This window comes from Mastomys coucha, unplaced genomic scaffold (assembly GCF_008632895.1).
Source record: "Mastomys coucha isolate ucsf_1 unplaced genomic scaffold, UCSF_Mcou_1 pScaffold5, whole genome shotgun sequence".
NCBI classification, from domain to species: Eukaryota; Metazoa; Chordata; class Mammalia; order Rodentia; family Muridae; genus Mastomys; species Mastomys coucha.
In genome coordinates this window covers 17,365,621-17,385,816 of record NW_022196911.1, presented here as the reverse complement: position 1 = coordinate 17,385,816, position 20,196 = coordinate 17,365,621, and the positions used below count along the sequence as shown (strand labels likewise).

At 40.8% G+C, this 20,196-nt stretch overlaps 1 protein-coding gene across 2 annotated transcripts in view; it reads right to left on the bottom strand.

Moving 5' to 3' along the window:
- The window catches only part of Lix1 (limb and CNS expressed 1), a 56,078-nt gene that overhangs the window by 4,665 nt on the left and 31,217 nt on the right, over window positions 1-20,196 (bottom strand). Inside the window, exons 3-5 of one of the 2 annotated variants that reach the window (XM_031352180.1) lie at window positions 10,618-10,758; window positions 8,298-8,393; window positions 354-431 (exon numbers count right to left, since the gene is read on the bottom strand). In XM_031352180.1, coding sequence (XP_031208040.1) covers window positions 354-431; window positions 8,298-8,393; window positions 10,618-10,758 — 315 coding nt within the window. The remainder of the gene's footprint in view (window positions 1-353; window positions 432-8,297; window positions 8,394-10,617; window positions 10,759-20,196) is intronic. The other variant, XM_031352181.1, reaches the window with a different exon arrangement.

Here is a 20,196-nt window from a genome sequence, read left to right as displayed (position 1 = left end):
GGCTGTCCTGGAACTCATTCTGGAGACCAGGCTGAACTCAGAAATCCACCTGCCTCTGCCTCCCAAGTGCTGGGATTAAAGGCATTCAACACCACTGCCCGGCTCATAGCCCACATTCTTAGTGTGTGGCAGTCTCTGACTCAATACCTCTTCACTTGTCCCTGCTCTTAATTTGATAGGTAAGTATAATTTTAAAACAAAGAAATGAGTAAACAGAGGAGGTTTTAGTCAGCATGTGTAAAATGTAAACAGAAGAGTCTGAACAAAGAAACCCTCTTCAAAGTTTGATAAGCTCCTGACCCTGTCCTCAGCAATGCTAACCTGTCTCCAGCAGACCCAGCAGACCGGCTCACCTGTCGAGAGCACTTTGTTTCACGGAGGGCTTTCAGGCTTCCATTCCAGTGCAGTAGTTGGAAAATGGTCATTAGTTCCTACAAAGCCCAAATATCTGTCAGTGATCTTAAGCAGAAGTACATGCCAGTTAGAGCCAAGCAGACGTAAGTCTGACCCCCCAAAACAAAGGAAACAAGATATATGATTGTCATATACCTTGGGACTTTCCAAAGAATAGAGGCCTGAGGCCCCTCAAGTATAATCTCCACTCCCTTGCTTTATCCTATTTTCAATATAAAATACTAAATGATTGACAAGTATCTTTCAACACTAAAAATATATGCATAAAATAATTGTACACACCAAAAGTTACTTAAGTATGTCAGAACATAGGAAAACTAACATACAAAGTTATGTATATGTTATAGCATGTTTTAATAAGCAGAGACTGAAAACATTTCAAATGTTCGTTTTTTTAGAGAACAATTAAAGAATGATTTGTCCATTTTACTGAACGCTGCATACATAATGAATATAAACGCTAAAAAAGTTTTAGGTTTTAAATCATGTGACTGACATTAAAGAAAACAACTGAAATTTTAAAAATGTAAACTGAAAAATAAATATGGCTATATTACTAAATAAAATTTATAGGAGTCCATTTGCTTTGAACCAAGCTCCTTCCAATATTTGACCCAAAACGGCTCAAGCAAAACAGACTCACTCATGCTAAAGTTCTGTGTCAAAAGGTTGAAATATATTATTCACCTGCCTTTTTCACAAAGCAGGAAAGGGGGCAGGATAAAGAGGGGGAGGAAGGGAGGGATGGAGGGTGGGGAGAGGAGAGGGAATCTTCGCCAGCATAAAAAGAAAGGTACACTTCTCTGCTTTAAGAATGCCTTAAAATATGGATGGTGTGGTTGTATTTACCTTAAAACAAAGGGTTCTGCATTCAGTGTTTTTAGCCTTGAGTGAGCTAAGCACAACAGGGGCCTGTCAGCTCTGTTCCCACTTCCCTGCAGATGTCAAGTTGAGCAGAAGACCCGCGGGTTGAATATCTTCACTTTCCTAATGTGGTCACAGCTAGCAGTTTTCCACTGCAATTAGCTGTGTTTTACTTATGCAGGGATTTAGCCTTTGTTCTTTGTTTTGTTTTGTTATTTAGCTAGACATAAATTACGGATCGATACCATAAACCACAAACATGTAAACACTGGAAAATGACATTATATAATTAAGAAACTTCCTGCTTGTGAAAACAGTTATGAAATCTTAGCATCTAGACAGATGTACTGTTGATGATCATAACAACAGTCTTTTACTGACTGTCTTTCCTTCTGTTGGCTCAAGAACATGTTTTCTTCTGAAAGGTATAGTTGTAAGTTGCGGGCACGTTGAGATTATCCAGTGCATTTTGAAAATGTGGGATTATCAGAGGAATGAGCAGGCCTTGTCTCTGCTCTACAGTTGCTATTTCTAGTTTTCATCCTAAGATACAGTTGGGCACGTTGTCTTTACTCCACCATACAATGCATACCCCGAGGGACACTGCACTTGAAGTAAAAGCAAAACCATTTGTTTCCATCAATTAAATATCACACAAATATAAACTAAGTTGGTCCTTCCATGCTGAACAAAGACCCCACTGTCCAGTGTTCCAAGTCAAATGCCCAGAGACTTTCCTGTTACAGCCCTTCTCTCTGGCCCCACGCAGTTTCACTCCAGCACATCACTACAGGACTATGAAAAAGTTGGATCACTTCAACAGGCTGCTAAATCTTGCCTAGCAGGGATCTCTTCACCGTGCCTGTCAATCCATTCATCAGAGTATCCCCCTGTTGCTCAGGAGAGTACATTTCTGCTGCCTTCCCCAATGATCCCTTCAAACCCATACATACTATTACCGTTCATGCCATTGTGGCTTTGTAGCCACCAAATGAATGTGAATTCTCTATGCTCTATGTTGTAATAAAAGGCTGATACTTGAAGTTTCTTTGATTTCACATTAAAAATCTTCTTGAACTTTGCACCCATTATATTTTTATTTGGGTGTCATGCATATACATACATGTACATATGAGTGGATGTGTACAAGAATATGAATGAATGTAGAGGCCAGAGGTCCTGCTCAGTAACGACCTTTTTTTTTTTTTTTTTTTTTTTTTTTTTTTTTTATTTTGAGACAGGGTCTCACCAAACTTGGAACCCACTGATTTGGCTAGACTACCCAGCAAGCCCTAAATATCCTCCTGTCTCCATCTTCCTATGGCTCAGCCTATAGGCTTGAGCCACAAGCCTGGGTTCTTATGTTCATGCTGATGGCAGAATTAAAGTCCTCTTGTCAGGGTCTACTCACTTCAGCCTGAGCTGTTGCTACAGCCCTGTATTTATTTTTTAATCATCATCATCATCAACAACAACATCAACAAATCACTCTGCTTCTTCAGTTGACCCCTTGCCTATCCCAAATCTGCGGTTGGTTTTAATTTTTTTTTTCCTAGCTTTGGAGATCAAAAGCAGAACTCTGTACATGCTTGGCAAGCCCCCTGCCATTGACATATGCTCACAGTCCCTATGTAAATCTGGCAGCTGAAGGAGAGAGGCTGGACTAGCGTTGCGGTTCCTAGTACTCATTGTAGCATTTCCCTGAGATAACTCTGTCTGAGAAATAACTTAATGCTTATATGGCTCTTGATCTCCTCTCTGACGGTTTTTGTTAGTGGTGTATATTCTTTTTTCCTCAGGATGTTCTGAGACCACATTCTCATCTCTGCACTAGTGCCTGCTTCTCATAGATGGACAACTGTTGTCCATCTACCTAGAGAATATCCCAGAACTTTACAACCCATGGATATAAAGCAAACAGAACTGGAAAGCTTTCTCATGCCCCTCTGGCAAACTCGGTCTCCCAAGGGCTTCCTAAAAAGGCTGGAACTCTTCTTACCTCTAGGAGGAAGGTCGGTCCCTCCCTCGTGCTCTGGTTTATCTGAAAAGTACTTGCTCCTGAGTGTGGCTCTGTTTCTTACGGAAGGTGACCACCTTCTCATCCACATTCTTTCTATCCCCATCTAGCATTTGCCCAGCTGTGTACACTCGCCGTCATTGTATAAGGTATACTTAATGACTTACACACACTTCTGTTCCGTTTCCTTATTTCCTTTCATGAGACTAAATTCTTTTTTGTTGTTGGTTTGTTTTGTTTGCTGGGTTTGTCTGTCTGTTTGTTTGTTTGTTTGTTTGTTTTTTCTAAGACAGGGTCTCCCTTTGGAGCTCTGGCTGTCCTGGAGCTCAAGGCTGCCTTGACTGGACAAGGCTGATATCGAACTCAGAGGTCCACCTGCTCTTCCTCCCAGGCGCTGGGATTACAGGTGCCTTCACAGCTTCCTGAGTAAAAATTAGTGCTTAGCCCAGTGCTTCCGTGCTCTCTCTGTCTTTTCAGAGGGCTTCTGTAAAGAATTGTTTTCTGGTTTCACTGTGATTCCTGCTGCCTGGTTTTTGCCCTGGCTTTGAGTCTGATCAAGCCCTGACCTGTACAGGAACTTGGAGTCACCTAACTCTGTGAGGATCTGTTCTGCTGCTCTTCTGTTGTAGAGTTTGTTAAATAGGCTAAGCTAATCGTGTAGGGTTGGGAGCCTGGCTGGCCTGAAAGGAATGTGAGAATACCTCATTGAGGTGAGGTATGTGAGGCAAGATTTAAACTGGGTGGGGTTATTCATGAGTGTTCTGGATCTTTTAAAAATCTGTATTTTGTTCCAGTCATCGTAGCACCCATGTTCACCTCCAGTACTGAGGAGGCAGCAGCGGCAGATCTTGTGGGTTCAAGACAAGCCTGGATTGCCTACAGAAACCTTGCCTTAAAAAAAAAAAAAAAAGCCAGGCAGTGGTGGCACATGCCTTTAATCCCAGCACTTGGGAGGCAGAGGCAGGAAGATTTCTGAGTTCGAGGCCAGCCTGGTCTACAGAGTGAGCTCCAGGACAGCCAGGGCTACACAGAGAAACCCTGTCTCTAAAAAAACAACAACAACAACAAAAAAGTTGTTTTTTTTTCTTTGTATTTTGTTTATTAGGATGACTTTTTGAAATCATTTTGAACTTAAAATACATTGCTGTATAATATTGTCTATCTTAATTACTGAGGTTTTTAAAGCATCTTTGGATTTTTTGCCAAGATTGATGCATCACTTGCCCCTCCTTGTCTGGGACTGTCTGGGTTTGTCTCAGCAAACTGCCCTGGGTTTGATCCTCAACTTAATAGTTTTTAAGCAAAGGCCCTGGCATTTTTATTTTGCACTGAGCCCCACGAATTATATAACTGGTCTTGATCAGCAAAGTGAATTGTAAACTGAATGGTGAACAAAAGCCTGTATTTTCTTTGCTTGCTGGGGAAAGTTGCAGTTGCTGCTCTCTGTCCACAGTCCACAGCTCCCAGTTCTACTTTGTCATTCATTTCGTTTAATCCTGCAACAACTGGGCTCTGTCCTGGAAACTGCCTGCCTGGTTTCACAATGGCTTTTCAGCTGCTCTGAGCCGCTTTGAGTTGCCTCTCCTGGAAATTTGGGAGGCTGACTTGGTTCTGTGATTCATCAGAAATAAGAAAAACAAACACTGTAAATGGAGAACTTGGAAAACAGGTGGGCACCATCTCCCCACCCAAGAAAATGAGTTTAAGAGGAAATTTGTTTATGGGATGAGGCTTTAAAAGGCGACCTGGAGAATTTAGCACAGATGTAAATAAACAACTCTTCTTTGGATTGCATTAGTCTTCAGAATAAATATATTAACCAGCTTCAGTCAAATTCTGCCTAGAATCTGACCTTGACAAGACCCAGCGCCCGCTGGTCGCGGCTCCTGTCCCTCCCCCTAACAGCAGGCAGTTTTCTCTCTGGCGAGTTTACCGCACAATAGGCAGCTCCTTCCCTCCCAAGAAGTGAAGGTAAGCTGAAGCCTATTGCAATTCCTCAGCGCAGCAGGGACAGGCCCACTGAAAACCCAAGGGCAGACCGGAGACACCAGCCTTGTTTTTCTACGCTATCGTTAACCATTCCTAGATCCAAAACTCTTCTGTAACAACTTCCGCTCTGGGAGGGGGCAATGATTTGTGCCTCTGCAGAAATAGCACAAGTCTGTATTCACTTCCCTTTACGTGTAGACACCAGCAGATAACATCTGCCTAGACCCCATGGTACCTGCTAGCCCACAGCAGGCAAGCGGAAGGAAAAGCAGGGCTCCCTGGGCCCTCCTCCTGACCCGAGGATTTGGGTTTTCCTGCCTTCTCTCTTTTCCCTTTGTCCTTATACTGCTCCCAGCCAAGCATTTCCAGAGTGTGATTTAAGTGATTATATGTCATTTAAATACAGACCACACAGAAAGCAAGACAAGCAAGGCAAGGGTTAAATTGATGTGGACCAGAGATTGAGTAGAGTCTTTTCATAGTACTTAGAAGGAGTTTTAAGAAAAAAAGAATTAAAAAAAAAAAACAAAAACATTGCCTCACCAGCTTTGGCAGACTAAGCCACCTATGCTCAAAATCATCATTTTTAAAATTTCTGCTAAATCATATGCAACTTCCTTGTACAGGGATGACAATAATATACATAATATTTATATATGTATATATACATACATATATATGCTACATCTATGTGCGTGTATGTAAATGTAGATGTGTATGCGTGTGTAAAGGAATGTATGACTAAGTGACACCTCTTATAAGAGGAGCTATTCTCGATGCTTTATAAATGTCCAGGTCTATAAAGTGACACTATTCTTTTCATTTAGTAGACAAGAAAAATGAATTTCAAAATGGGCAAGCTCACAGCTGTAAAGTAATAGGCACCCACACATAGGTCTATTTGTTTTTAAATGCATGTATTTTCTCTTCTGCCATTCTTTTTCCCTGTTACTTTCTCCTTTGTTTGAGGTTATTGTAGGGGAGCCTTATAGACCCTGAATAGTTTCCCTCTTTTATTGTAAGGGAGGGGGCCATAAAGCATTTTGGCAGGGAGTTACCTAACCTCTTGTGAATCTTGGGATTACATGGTGTGTGTGTGTGTGTGTGTGTTGCATGGGATGGGGGGATCCACCCATCAAATAGCCTCTGGTGTTTTAAAGTAATTCAGTCCTCCAGAGTCATCCTTGACCTTCATGGAGTGTTTACCATGTGCCAGGCTGTTCCAGACTCCTCTCATTACCTCCTATTTCACCTTCACACTGGCACTGTGGAGTAATACTGGCATTTCCTCAGATTTACACACAAATGAAGAAACACATCTGCAGATATGGAAATAGAATAAGACTAAAACCATCTAGTTCATTCCACATGTCCTCAACTACTCTAGAGAAAAGTAGGTGGCCTTGGGCTTCAGCTGCAACTCAATGATTAAGTTTTACCATGATAAACATTATTTGTCCATAAAACTTTGTAGGTCTGATTACGTCTTGAAATCAAACCTAAGAAAATAGAAGCAGTGGGGTATGGCTGTACTATTACATATTTTAACTTATTCTCTGTGGTTGGATATTTTAGTTCATTCAAGCTTATCTGTTTAGAGGGGTGTACATTTCCTGCCAAATCACTGCCGAATTTCAGCTGCCTATTACCAGAATATGAGAATCAGATATGTAAGGAAAGGAGAGAGATTGCCTTGCATGGATCTGAAGCCAGGAGCTCAGCCATCTCTTAAGTAAAGATAATCCCCCTTGGATAATAACATGTGGATAATAACAACTATTTCATATAGCTGTTGTAAGGGTTAAATTATAGTAATAATTGTCAATACTCAATATTATGACCCCCAAAATATAAATAGGAATCAGATATTGATACCATTATTAATGTAATTTTTCATATTACAAATACTGATACAATAAGCCAATTGTAATTAAACATCAGTAAACCCAAAATGCATATGGTACAACTAACCCAGGGAATCTCAGAGCCTTGCAGAGGATACCTTCAACACGCTCAGAACATTTGCATCGGCTTGCAGTTAGGCAAAAGCTTATAACGAAGTATTAAATATCTTCTGTGATTTATTGAGCAGTGTACTGAAGAGACAAGGAGTGGTATTGTTTTCATGCCAACATAAAAGTGGGAAATCGTAAATTAAGGCTTGTGGGTGATAAGGAGCAGAGTTCCCCAGCTGTTACTGCTTGTCAGATGTGGATGGCATGGCGATAATGTTGGTCTCCCTCCTGGGAGGGAGAGACACACACTTTTCAATAGAAACATCAGAACTGGAGTAGTGCTTTAGAAGGTGCCTCCATGGAAACCCTTACCTGTGACTTCTGAAAAGTAAGGAAGAAATGGTCATAAGCAATATTTTTTTAACTATTTGATTTTGTCTTAGTCCTAAAGATCTGGTGAAGTGCTGCAAGGTTGCGAAACAGTCATTATTCACCCGTTTCTAAGAGATGTAAAGTGGCAGGTCCCACATGTAGTTCTGCATGGTTGTAAATGGGTGTGTCTTTTCTCCCGTGCCACTCCCCTTTCTCCTGGGATTCTCTTCTATGTTTTGGGTTTGTTTTGTTTTCAAAAATAATAATTATTACTTTCCTGTTTTGTTTTAAGACAGGGGTCTTGAAGTTTGGAGGCCGGGAGCTTCCTAAGAGCAGTGTACCGTGATGGCTATTTGATTTGGCTTATTGAATGTGGCTAAAATGAAGTTACCAATCTGGATTCTAAAAGGGCGAATTATTTAAAAGCAGACTGTTGGAACAGAAGATATTAGTGCTAGTAAGGTAAGAGTTGCATGTGTTGGGGCTGGAGAAATGGCTCAGTAGCTAGGTGTGTGTTCTTTAACTCTAGCTCTAAAGAGATCTGATGCTCTGCCTTCCACAAGCATCTGAATTTATGTATATACACACACAGTTATTAAAAGTAAATACATAAGATGAAAAGAGTTGCACATCTCCGAAGCTTCTAGATAGATCATCAAACAAACAAGTGGCAGGGAGTTAGGCACCTGAAACTCCAGCATAGTCTTCCCCATGTTTGACTCCAGCATGTAGTGGTAGGCTCCCACACTCGTGCTGGGGTCATCCGCGTCGTCTAAAGTGCCCTTGGAAAGGAAAGCAAACAAAGAAACCATCACTGATAATTTCTTCCCTTCTTTAAATGATCAGGACCTAATTCTATTATTGGCCTAAAGATGTTGATATACAGTTGCTCTAGGATAAGCTACTTAGTCTCACATGACTCGAGTAAAGAGGGTTTCATAATCAGCTTGAGTGTGGCTTTTGCTTAAAATGGTAGCACATTGTGTAACTGCTGATAGGATGATGATTCCAAAGTAGAAATTCCTATATATTTGCTATATAAATTAATGCTTTTGTGTCTGCTCTGTATAACTGTCACTGAGGGGTTACTGAAATCTTGCAACATTGACCTTACCCCGATTTCAAGGATAATCAGGCAAGACTCTACAATAGAACTTAAGTGCAGTTGTGTGGCCCGTTCCTTTCTTCCTGTATGTCTCTTAAAAGGAACTTTTCATAATACGTTGCTGTTGACGACATGGGTGTCTGTTGGTTTATATTTCTTATACTCAGGCCACTTAATCTTTAAGAAGCAAGGTAGGCAACAGGTAGAAATGAAGTTCTTTTTCAGCTTGGTTGTAGGGAACTGCACCAAGCAGCAAACACAAGCCCTCTGAAATGGTATGCAGACCTCCTTCAATACCCCATGGCCTTGGATTCCCAGGACAGTGGGCAATAGCAAGGTTCTGAGACCGAACAAACAGCTGTCAGCGTCAGACAGCAGCAAATGTATAGCGTTGAATGCAATAACACTAACACCGTGCTTCTGAAATATTTATGTTGGCCTTTTAGATATCCTAGGGGAAATCCATCCAGAAGCCTGCAAGCCATATATATTCTCTCTCTTCAGAAATTTCCATGAAAAATGACAAATTACATTTACATTGAGAGCCCTTTCCTGTTCCTAAGTAAATTCCACATGTATATAAATCAGGCATCATTTTCCTAACTTCTCTTCCTCAAAGGCACTTGAAATTTACAGGGTCAGAAAATAAAGGCTTCCTTTAATCTTCAGACCAGATAGAGTGCAGAACTCTCCACTTTCTCCCAGCCAGGTTACTACTTCTACTGTCCTGCCGCCCATCTCTCCTCTAAGCGATAAGAGCAACTTCATAAGGGGAAAGAGTCCCTAACAGTCTGATCATCTCCTCTGGCAGCAGCTGCCCTCTAAAGACAGACCCTGTCAATTCAGCTCAGGGGGTGGGGGATGGGGTCACACAATGGCCTTTAGTTCCAGCCCTCAGGAGGCAGAAGCAGGCATATTCCTGTGAGGTCCAGGTCAGACTAGTCTACATTGTGAGTTCCAGGACAGCCAGAACTACATTGTAAGACCCTGTCTGAGAGAGGAGGGGGTGGGGAGTGGAGGTTAGGAGGGAGGGGGAGAGGGAGAGGGAGAGGGAGAGGGGAAGGAGGAGAGAGAGGGAGAGGGAGAAGAACAGAAGAAAAGTGCTCCTCTATAATTCAAGCTCCTGCCCTTGAGCACACACAGAAAAACATCTGCTGTAGGTGGGGCCCAGGTTTCCTCTGTGGCTTACAGGTGGAGACAGTGGGCAGGAACTCTCCACCATTTATTGGACAAATAAATATCCAGCCATAGGTGGCTGAGAAATTTCCCTATTTAAATTTCTAAGACACATTTTGTTGTGTATTTTTTTTCTCTCAAAGCATTTAATTGTTTCTGTCACAGAAACTTTCAAAGCTTACCGGAAGATGTAAACACCTAGGAACCATGATTATTCTAACCCATAGAGCTGTCTAAGCAGCCCACAGTATTTTAACACTATAAATTGCAAGCCTGCACACTAGCTAGGGAATTAGCACTTACAGTATGGACTTCACAAAATTAGCATAATTAGTTAAATTTGGGAAAAATTAGAGCCAGTTTGTCATTAGATTATAAGTCTTTTCTTCCATTGCCTACGTTCTTGGACTCTAAAGATTACCTATATTCTTCAAAAAGCAAACATTGGAATCAGTGTAATCATGTGATCTTCCTCAGCCTGAAACTTGATCGGTTTTGATCCAGGGTTGTCAAGAGTATTGGCAAAATGCACACTGGGCAGCTAGCTCCACCTTCATGAGTCTCTTGCTAAATGTTAGTCGCTGGGCAAAATCTAACCTTCACATTGTTGAAATGAGAATTTTGCTTACTTTAGTATTTCCCAAGATTCAAATGTCCCCATGTTGTCATCGAGGCCACCTCTAGCTTTCCTACACCCCCTCCCCACCCCACCCCTCGGTACTCACCCTGGTGGAAGCTACTGCTTCCTGAACACTCTCCATGATGAACTCCTTGGTGATTCTTCGGGAGGGCAGCTCGTTGAAGAGAGAGTTGATGAGCGCCACTTTAGCAGCATCCCGCCTGGCCTCAGCTCTACTTAAGCAGCACTTGAGAAGGAAGGAGAGGGAGTGGTAAGGAAGTCCGCATCTCACCATTGCAACACTGCCTTTCCACGTGGACATTTACATGGGTTCTGGACTCAGACTGACGGTGTTCAACTCTTAACTGTAGAAGCCTTGGAACTAGTTAATTACTCTCTGTGAGTGATGTCCTTCTTAGGAACATAATAGTAGGGTTGAATTTGAAATTGATTAGTTGATATGGAGAAAGCCAAGCGTGATCATGGTACTAGATACATTGTGATGCTCCATGAAAGCATGTCAGTCGTATGTATTTCATCATCGTGGCACTGATAAGAATGTGTAAGTTAGTGCAAAGAGTACTACTGTCAAACCTACTGCTTTTACTTTCCCACCACTTGTTCCCCACTTCTCTAGCAATAGTTCTCTGATTTTCTAGAGAATTGCCTTTTCCACTTTGCTTATAAGGTTTGGGTAGGAAACTAGTTGGTTAAGTTTGGGGAAAATTAAACTTAAAATTAAAGCAGACTTAACCAAAGCCATTTGGTTTTCCTAAAGGTAGGGGTCACAGGCAGCCTATACTCAGTAATTCATTAAGTCACTTTTTTTTTTTTCCAAAATTTGGCAAAGTGTCAAGCCCCATGCAATCCTACTATTTTTAAGGCTGGAGGAGGGAGATAATGATTTTGAGACTAACATAGGCTAGAGAGGGAGTGTGAGGCTTTAGCTGAGTTGTAGAGTACTTGCTTAGTATGCACAAAGCTCTGGGTTTGAATCCCAAGACTGTAAAACATTTTTTGCCCGTGCTCTCAAAGTAATATTAGTCTCCACCTTCCTAGCGGGCATCCCTCATTGTTCACATGGGCTCGCCTGTACATCTTGCTTCCATTCCATCCTCTGGTTTCTTTTCCTAATACTTAAAAGTTCCGATTCTTCAAGTTCCACTTTGATGTGGAGTTTGGGCATCTAGAGAGAAAGGTGGAAGTCCTATAAGAGCTGGAATGAGACCACACCTTACAGCATTTCCAGGTGTGATTACTGCTCTCCAAGAGGTTCCTGTGAACACTGAGCTGTAGACATTAAGGTTCCTAGTGGGAAACTAGTCTCATGAAGCAAATTTCAGGTCCAAGACAAGTCAGTGGGGAAGCCAGGAGCCCAGGCTTATGATGTAGTCTATCTGAGTTTTGGTGGCTAGTCTTCCTTGTGCATGGTTTCTACTACGTGAAATGTGAGGCTTTCAGAAACACAATGATGCATGGAGTGAAAGGGGAGGCAAAGAACTAGGGTCACACTTCTTTTTTTTTCAGTTTCACAGCCTCAAGGTTTTTATTCTCCCAAGATGAAAAACCCAATTCCCTCTATGTGTGTTCAGCACTCTTCACCCTGTAATGAACTTTCTGCCCTGTCCCCAGACACACACTTGTATCATTTAGAGCTCAGTCTTTTTCCTCCCCACTATTACAAACTCAATTAGAATCCTTGTGATCAGACTCTTGGTCTCCCATCCTTCCAAATAGTAGTGATGTTCTAGTATAACAATCATGTTAACAAGTGATCACTCCTTTTGACCCCACACCAAACCTTTTGGCTTATGGTTTTTGTATGCTTCAAGAGTCTTCAATGTCCAAGCCAGGATCAGTGCTTTAAGATGCTTGTGTACAGTCAGGGCATGGAAAAGGTAGTAATTATAAGGACTTTTAAAACAATGGGGCAATATTGTGTGTTTCTCTGTGTGTGTGTGTTTCTGTGTGTGTGTATGTGTGTGTGTGTGTGTGTGTGAGAGAGAGAGAGAGAGAGAGTGTGTGTGTGTGTATGTGTGTGTGTGTGTGTATGTGTGTGAGAGAGAGAGAGAGAGGAGGAAGAGGAGGAAGAAGAAGAGGAGGAGGAGGTTTAAGACTTGGACTCCAGCTTATGGTGCTATTGGAAGGTGTTGGAAACTTTAGGAAATGGGGTCGTGTGGAAGAGACAGTTAAGCCATTAGAGACATGCTCCAGAAGGAAATATTGAGAGCCCAGCACCTCTTCTTTCTCTTTTTGCCACCTGATTGCCAACCATGCATGCCCTCTGCCTTGATGTTCTGATTCACTATAGGCCCCAAAGCAGAAGACCCAATTGACTATGGACTTTTTGAGACCATATGGATCTTTGAAACCATAAGCAAAATGAATTTTTATTTTCTTAAAGTAGATTCTCTCACATATTTGATATAGTGAAGGGAAATGACCAACATACCTTTAAATGAATAGAGCTGAAGTTCTAAACTGTATATAGAAAAAAAATATATGCATGGGCGTGTTGGGTCTCTTTCATGTTAGATGACAAGCAAGAAGGCTTTTGGTATAGTGTGAGGCAGCAAGTCTTTCAAACTCTAGACATCTTCCAAGGGTTAGAATACTTATATTAGGTCAGAGAGTTTCTGCATACATAGTTTTATTTTGTGATGTATACTTGGCCAGAAATATAAAGGACCATAAGGTTTGAGTCAGTTTGTCCTTCAGTGATGCTTAAACACTGCCTCTTTGGGAATTTTTGCCTATCACTCTCAAGCCAGGCCAGGTACTGATCGTATTTGAAAATAATTGTTTCTGGCCTTTCCCTGCTATCTCCTACCTTCATGCCTTGATTGTTACACATTTTTCTTTGTGTCCCTCCCCTGTTACATAATTGTGATGTACTTTCTTTGCATCCCTGCCCTATTATGATATACTGAATGGATAACAGGCTGCAGTCTAGGCTAGTCAGTAACAAATCAATAAAACACCTAATAAAATGTGTAAGAAGCTCTTTCAAGAATAAATATATATACTTCTTATACTTTAAAAGTACCATTCCTATATAATTTTATGGTATTGTGATCCAGGAATATGAAAATATATTAAGCATAGACTAAAATTCATAAGAATAATTGGCTATTATGTTCAGACCCTGATATGAGCATTTTTGCCAATGAATAGGTAAAACAATGTTATGTTTACTGTTCTTTGAAGAACTAGCTTCCCATTAAAAAAGCAAGGGTTTTGCCAATATTACACAACATCTGTAACAGCAACTCATTTTTAATATGTTTGGCTTTACAAAATCTATAACAAAGCTTTAGGATTTTAGAATTTAGGAAATAAAAGTCAAATCAGAACAATCTTAAGAAATACTTTTCTGGTCTAAATAATAGCAGTTTAAGGCAACTTTGTGTATATGTGTGTGTGTGTGTGTGTGTGTGTGTGTGTGTGTGTGTGAGAGAGAGAGAGAGAGAGAGAGAGAGAGAGAGAGAGAGAACACTACATAGTTAAAAGAAGCTATCTATGTAAGAGCAGCTAAGTACTAGATCAAAGAAAGCATGTACATTTGTAGCAGTATGGCACTGCCTCACAGATCAAAGTAGAGGCAGGCAGGCCATAGACAGGGCCTTTACCAGGGAAGCATGAAAACAGAAGGTGGGAGACTCAGCTAATATCAAGATGTGAAATCAGACACCCGCTTTTACTTGTTTTATTATTTTAGTGTACTATTGGGTATTTTTTGTTTGTTTGCTTGCTTGCTTTTCCCTCCCAATGGGGAGAAAGTGTGCCTGTTAATAAACACATAAAATAAAATCAGCTCAGAGCCATCAAAGGACTTTCCTCCCTATTGTTCTTTGTATTTCTGAAAGACGAGTTCCTCAGAATGTCTGTAATGTTAGCCAGCTGCTTTCTTCTGAAACTACAAATCCAAGCCAGTAACTGCTGCCTGTTTTGGTTTTGAGCGCTTTAAGGAGGACCTTTCCCCCATAAGAACTTGTACTTGAGCAAGCAGTTCAGCTCATTCGAAGTCTGTTTGGGGTGTCAAAAGCAAAGTCCAGATGCTCCTGTTCAGAACAAGCACTTTCAGAGTCACCACCAAACAGGGGGGACCACTGTAAGGAAATAAAATATGGCAAGTTACAGGGTGTTTTATTGTTTTCCAAACTGGTTATCAGGGACATCAGTGGGGCTAAGTGAAGTATGATGTTATTTCAAAGCAGCTCCCTGCTGGAATTGGACTTCCCCGTATGGTTTACGCTTGCTGTTTTTCCACCAGACCTCATCATAAATACAGATCTGTAAACTGTGTTTTATGTGCTCCCCATTCTTACTTGCTCAGACACGGAGACAGCTTCCACCCTCTGCACTCTGAAAGTTCTGAGCTTGAATATTCAACAGTCACGATCTTTAGCAAAGTCAGCTGGAGACTTCTTAGGCATGTGAAATGAGATGCGTTGTGAGTGGCCGGCAGACCCCACTCAGACGTTTTTTCTAGCTACTCAGCTGCCTTTTATTTGTGGATAGATTGTAAACTATTATAATCATTAATGTCTTCTAAAACTAAAGCAAAAAAACAAACAAAATTCTCTCCTCCCTGTTAAGCTACAACTCCTCCCTCTCACCAAAAAAAACACAGAATGTGGTTTTGGTTGGGAAAGCCATTTAAAGGCAAGGATGGGCCAGAAATACCCTCAATGATCCATCCCTTTTCCCAGCACTCACATTGGCACCTCAATGTTAGTGGAACATGGCAGAAGTGACAGTATATTTCTCTGATATTGGTTCATAAAAAAAAACCTGTGGCTTTCAACTTGGTCCTGTTCCCATTTTCTCTGATTACGTGTATGAGGAAAAGTTAGATGCTATCTGTGAGCAGCCCTATGGAAAGGCACACATGGTCATGAAAAACGTCTTTTGTCAATAACCACCTTGGTGAGTCTGGAAGAAGATCCAATCCAACCTTCAGATAACAGCACCTCCTCTGACAGTCTGACTGGCACCTCCAGCAGATGATGAGCCAGAAATTCCCAGATAAATTGATTTCAGGGTCCTGAATATGTATGTTTTGAGGCAATTTATTATGCAGCAAGGGGTAACTACTACAGAGGCTTTGCTTGCTTTGGGTAATTTAGAGTTTTCTTAGCACACTCTTGGAGAGAGCTCAATAGCAGAGATATTGTAGCTGACCCTGAGTATTTGGGCAGTGTGCTAAGTACTTTATGGTTAATATCATGCCTAGTTATTACAACAATCCTATGAGGTGGGTTTTATTATTATCCTTAAAGGTTATACATCCCAAGGCGTTATTGACTTAAAAAGTAAACAAAAATTCTCCCTCAAGTATACCTGACCAGTAGGTTATTTTGTACTTCATAGGAAGGCTAACCCAAATTTAGCTAAGATCACATACCATTCCTTAAACCCATATAAATCTCCAGACATATTTCTCACTTGATACTCTATGGGTCACTTTGACAGGAGATTCCAAACTTGACTTTACTTAAAAGAAAAACTGAAGAAAATGCAGTACATTATAACAAAAACCTAGCTTATTGGGGAGGACAATGTACTAATGGTCACCTTAATGACCTCTTTTTATTCTCTGCTTTTCTGACCTGTAGAGCAAGGCAGAGATAGAAGGGTCAGCTATGGTTTGATCAGAGAACACACATAATTTTATCTCTGGCTGGACATGCCCTCGCAGACATCATGGGGTTTAAGTGCTGTTGTATAATGTAAGTATTGACAAACAATTGTAAAGAATGTTTGGTAACTCTTCAAGAGTAAAAGTCATTTCCATTAAGCTTTCTAAATTCTACTGGATAAGAAAATTTCCCCAAGCCCAAATCCTTTAGCTTTGTATTTTATTTTGGAGTTTAGGTCATTTGCTGGTCATCAGGAGCCCACAGATGACCCAATGAAGAGAAGATCTCCACTGAATCTACCCCCAAAACTCAAGTCCTGTAGTTCAAAACCCTTGATGTTCATTTTGCTGTTACCTGGTGACTTATTAAATATGTCTAATTCCAGGCACCAAACTGATTGAGTCAAATTAGCTTTATATGGGTGAGTCATAGTGAATGGTATGCATGTATGTATCTAGGGTGTGGGGGGGGAGGGGTACTGTTTTCAGGTATATCTGCATCATTGAATGTGCCTGGAGGACAGTCTTTAGGGTAATATGTCTAGAGGTAAGCAGAAAAATTTGGGAATTGGTTCTCTCCTTCTACCACGGATCCCAGAGATTCAGCATTAGGCAAATAGTTTTACCTGCTGAGTCATCTTGCTGAACGGCCTTCCACCTCACTTTTGGGGACCGGATCTCTTACTGAACTCAGAGGTGACCAGTTAATTAGACTGGCTGGGTAGTAATCTTGAAGACCCAGTGCTGAGATCATAGGTACATGTTTTTATGCCTCACTTTTTTTTAATGTGGGTACTGGGGATCAAACTCATAACCTCATGCTTGTGTAGCAAACACTTTATTAGCTGACCCAACTCCCCAAGTATGTATTTTAATAAGCCTTCCAGATGATTCTGAAGTCCCTAGGCTCATTCTTAGAAGAATGCTACTTCAGCTGCTTCTACTCAATCTCATTTCTAACTGGCAGTGGCAGAATTGTAGGTCTTGAGACTTACAACATTTCATGAACTTTCTTTAAGAAAAACAATGAACCTGCCTGTCTACAGAGTGAGTTCCAGGACAGCCAGGGCTACACAGAGAAACCCTGTCTCGAAAAACAAAAAACAAAAACAAAAAACCCCAAACAAACAAACAAAAAACAAAAAAAAAAAGAAAAATTTCAAGTAAAATATGTTATTATGCTTTTAGTCAGCCAATGTAGAAGCTTCCTTGTCTTCATGGTAAATCCCCCTTTGTGAACATAGAACAATGCTAGTTTCTCAATAGAAGAATTGTTCTATATAAGAATCAAGTAAGGCAACATTCAGGCTAAAAAGTTCTTTGATAGTCCTTCTAAAAGCTGATGGCTTTTCTAAATTACATTAAAGTTCTGTTTTTATTCTCAAAAGTTTTTCATTTCTTCTGTGAACAACACAATGTCAAGATACAATTAAGATTAATCTGTAGGCTGTCCTCAAATCAAATAGTAGCTAATCACGTTCCTCCTCTTTCTTCCTTCCCTTCCTTCCTCCTTTTCTTTTTCTTTCTTTCTTTCTTTCTTTCTTTCTTTCTTTCTTTCTTTCTTTCTTTCTTTCTTTCTTTCTTTTGTTCTCTCTAATATTTCCTTCCTTCTTTCTTTCTTTCTTTCTTGATTTGAATGCAAAGAAGTTTTTAAATAAAATTTAGTAATCACAGGCAAATTTTAAGTAGAAATGCCTAACAAGAAATTAGTATCATTTTTAGTAACTTATGAAACACTTTAAAACTGTTTATAGGCACGCTCCTTATATGATATCTTCTTGTTATTCTGATACAATTCAGGATAAAGAATAACTTTCATAGAATCTGTCAATTGACTTTCATCCATAACTTGTTTTAGAAAATAAGCAGGATGCATGTGCCAAGTTATCATTTTTAGACCTAAGATTTTATTGAACATAATATATATCCTACATATGGTAGGTTCTGTTGGACGGTATCTGGAAAGACATCAACTCCATATTAACTGACTTCCCAGAATTATTCGTCCATGCACATTAAAGTTTAAGAAAAAAGTCTCTCTTATCTGAAATCTGTAGAGCTAAATTAAGTACTCTCTAAGGCACTAAGTAGTGCCCTTTTAACATCAGCTGAGGATCTGCAAGGACATGGTGAGCAAGGTTTTGAATAACTGTAATGTAAGTGTCTGCAAGAGTTAAAGACTGTAAGGATATGAAAACCCAAGTTAAAGATGTATCTTTGCTGGGGTTAAAGACAGATCAGTGATAACTTAGAAGACCTTGCTCAACAATGCCTTGTACCCAAGGGGTACAAGGGGTACCCAGGCTAAGATTTTGCAAGTGACAAAACAAATAAACCAACTGCAAGAGGTGAGGATTTTTTCCCTAATCTTAGATGTTGTAATGTCTGTCTTTCATATGGCTGAGAACATTTTGCCTTTGCAACCTGTAGTCTAAGTTTCTGCAAGGGACTTGCAGAGTTTGTGTGTATGGCCTGTGGGCTCTGGTCAGTGTCACCAACACCTCGGTTTCATCCTGACAGCGAGTAAGCCTTCAACAGAAAGAATCCCACAAGCCAGACCCTGCTACTCTCAGTTCTTTAACACTTTGACCTCTCTGGTCAAAGCATGAACATTCGCATGTGTTCCAATATATTCGGTTGTGGATCTATTAGCATCTGCCCCTTCCAAATGTTGATGTGAAAAGGGCAACCTTTGAGCCTCCATCACTCAGGTTAATAGCATCTCTGCAGGTCAGGTTGGAGGCAAGTATGTGGGGGACAATTCTGAGTTCTGTGTGTACTGAGAACAGGGGTTGCTAGATGTGGGTAGGTGGGGGGTAGGGGGTAGGAGAGTGGGGGAGGGGGGCTGGCTTGGGAGTCTAGTGTTCAGGAAAAATTCACAAGTTCCTGTTAGCTTAGAGAAATATTTCAGGCATATGGTGGGTCAGAATGTTATTTTCATAATATAAACCACCTGCTCCCCTCCCCATTTACCTCTGCTTGAAATGCTATTCTACACATGTACCTAGACCAAAGTCCCTGGTAATCATTATAATTCTAAATTGTATTATGCTCCTTCAAGATTTTCTCTCTCCCTCCCTTCCTCTCTCCTTCTCTCCCTCCTTACCTTCCTTTTCCCATTCCCCTCTCCCTTCCTCTTTCCCTCCCTCCCAGCCTTTCTTCCTTCTTTTTTTTTCTCCATCTTTTTTTCAAGTTAAGTTGAAGACACAATGGATTAATCAAAGCTCAAATTTTTTGGCTTATTTTGGTGGCTAGAGAGATGGAGGGCTCAACAATTAAGAGTATTCACTGCTCTTACAGAGAAACCCTGTCTCAAAAAACAAAACAAACAAAAGAAAGAATACTCATTGCTCTTCACTGACATGAGATAGCTCACAATTACCTGTAACTCCAGTTCCAGTGGATCCAAAAACCCTCTTCAGACTTTAGAGGGCACCTGCACACACTTACAAGACATACACACATACTCTTACATAAAATCAGCTCTTCTAGGGCCGGGCGTGGTGGCACACGCCTTTAATCCCAGCACTTGGGAGGCAGAGGCAGGCGGATTTCTGAGTTCGAGACCAGCCTGGTCTACAGAGTGAGTTCCAGGACAGCCAGGGCTACACAGAAAAACCCTGTCTTGAAAACAAAACAAAACAAAAAATAGTTCTTCTAAAAATTGACTTATTTAATATAGTACTTTTGGTGTAAATAGATTCCATGAGAGGAATGGGGAAGGTCATGGAGAGAAAGTCAGTCAGTCTTCCGTGCCCCACAAGGGAAGACAGTGAACATCTTCCCACAGCATATATTACAAGTCTCACAAGGGCTGTAAGATTCCCGTGGAGATATCCTGACATCCTTCTTTTCCCACAAGGCCTTCTCTAAGCTTTTCTTTCTCTACATGCTACTGTTCTCCCTGGAGCTCAAGCATCTCTGTTCACTTGTTTAACGAGAAAAGGACCAGGTTAGAACTAAGGAAGAAGGCTGAAGAATAGAGGATCTTATAAAAATAATACACACTTCCAAGTTTCATGCAAGTTGTTAAAGACTGGCGGT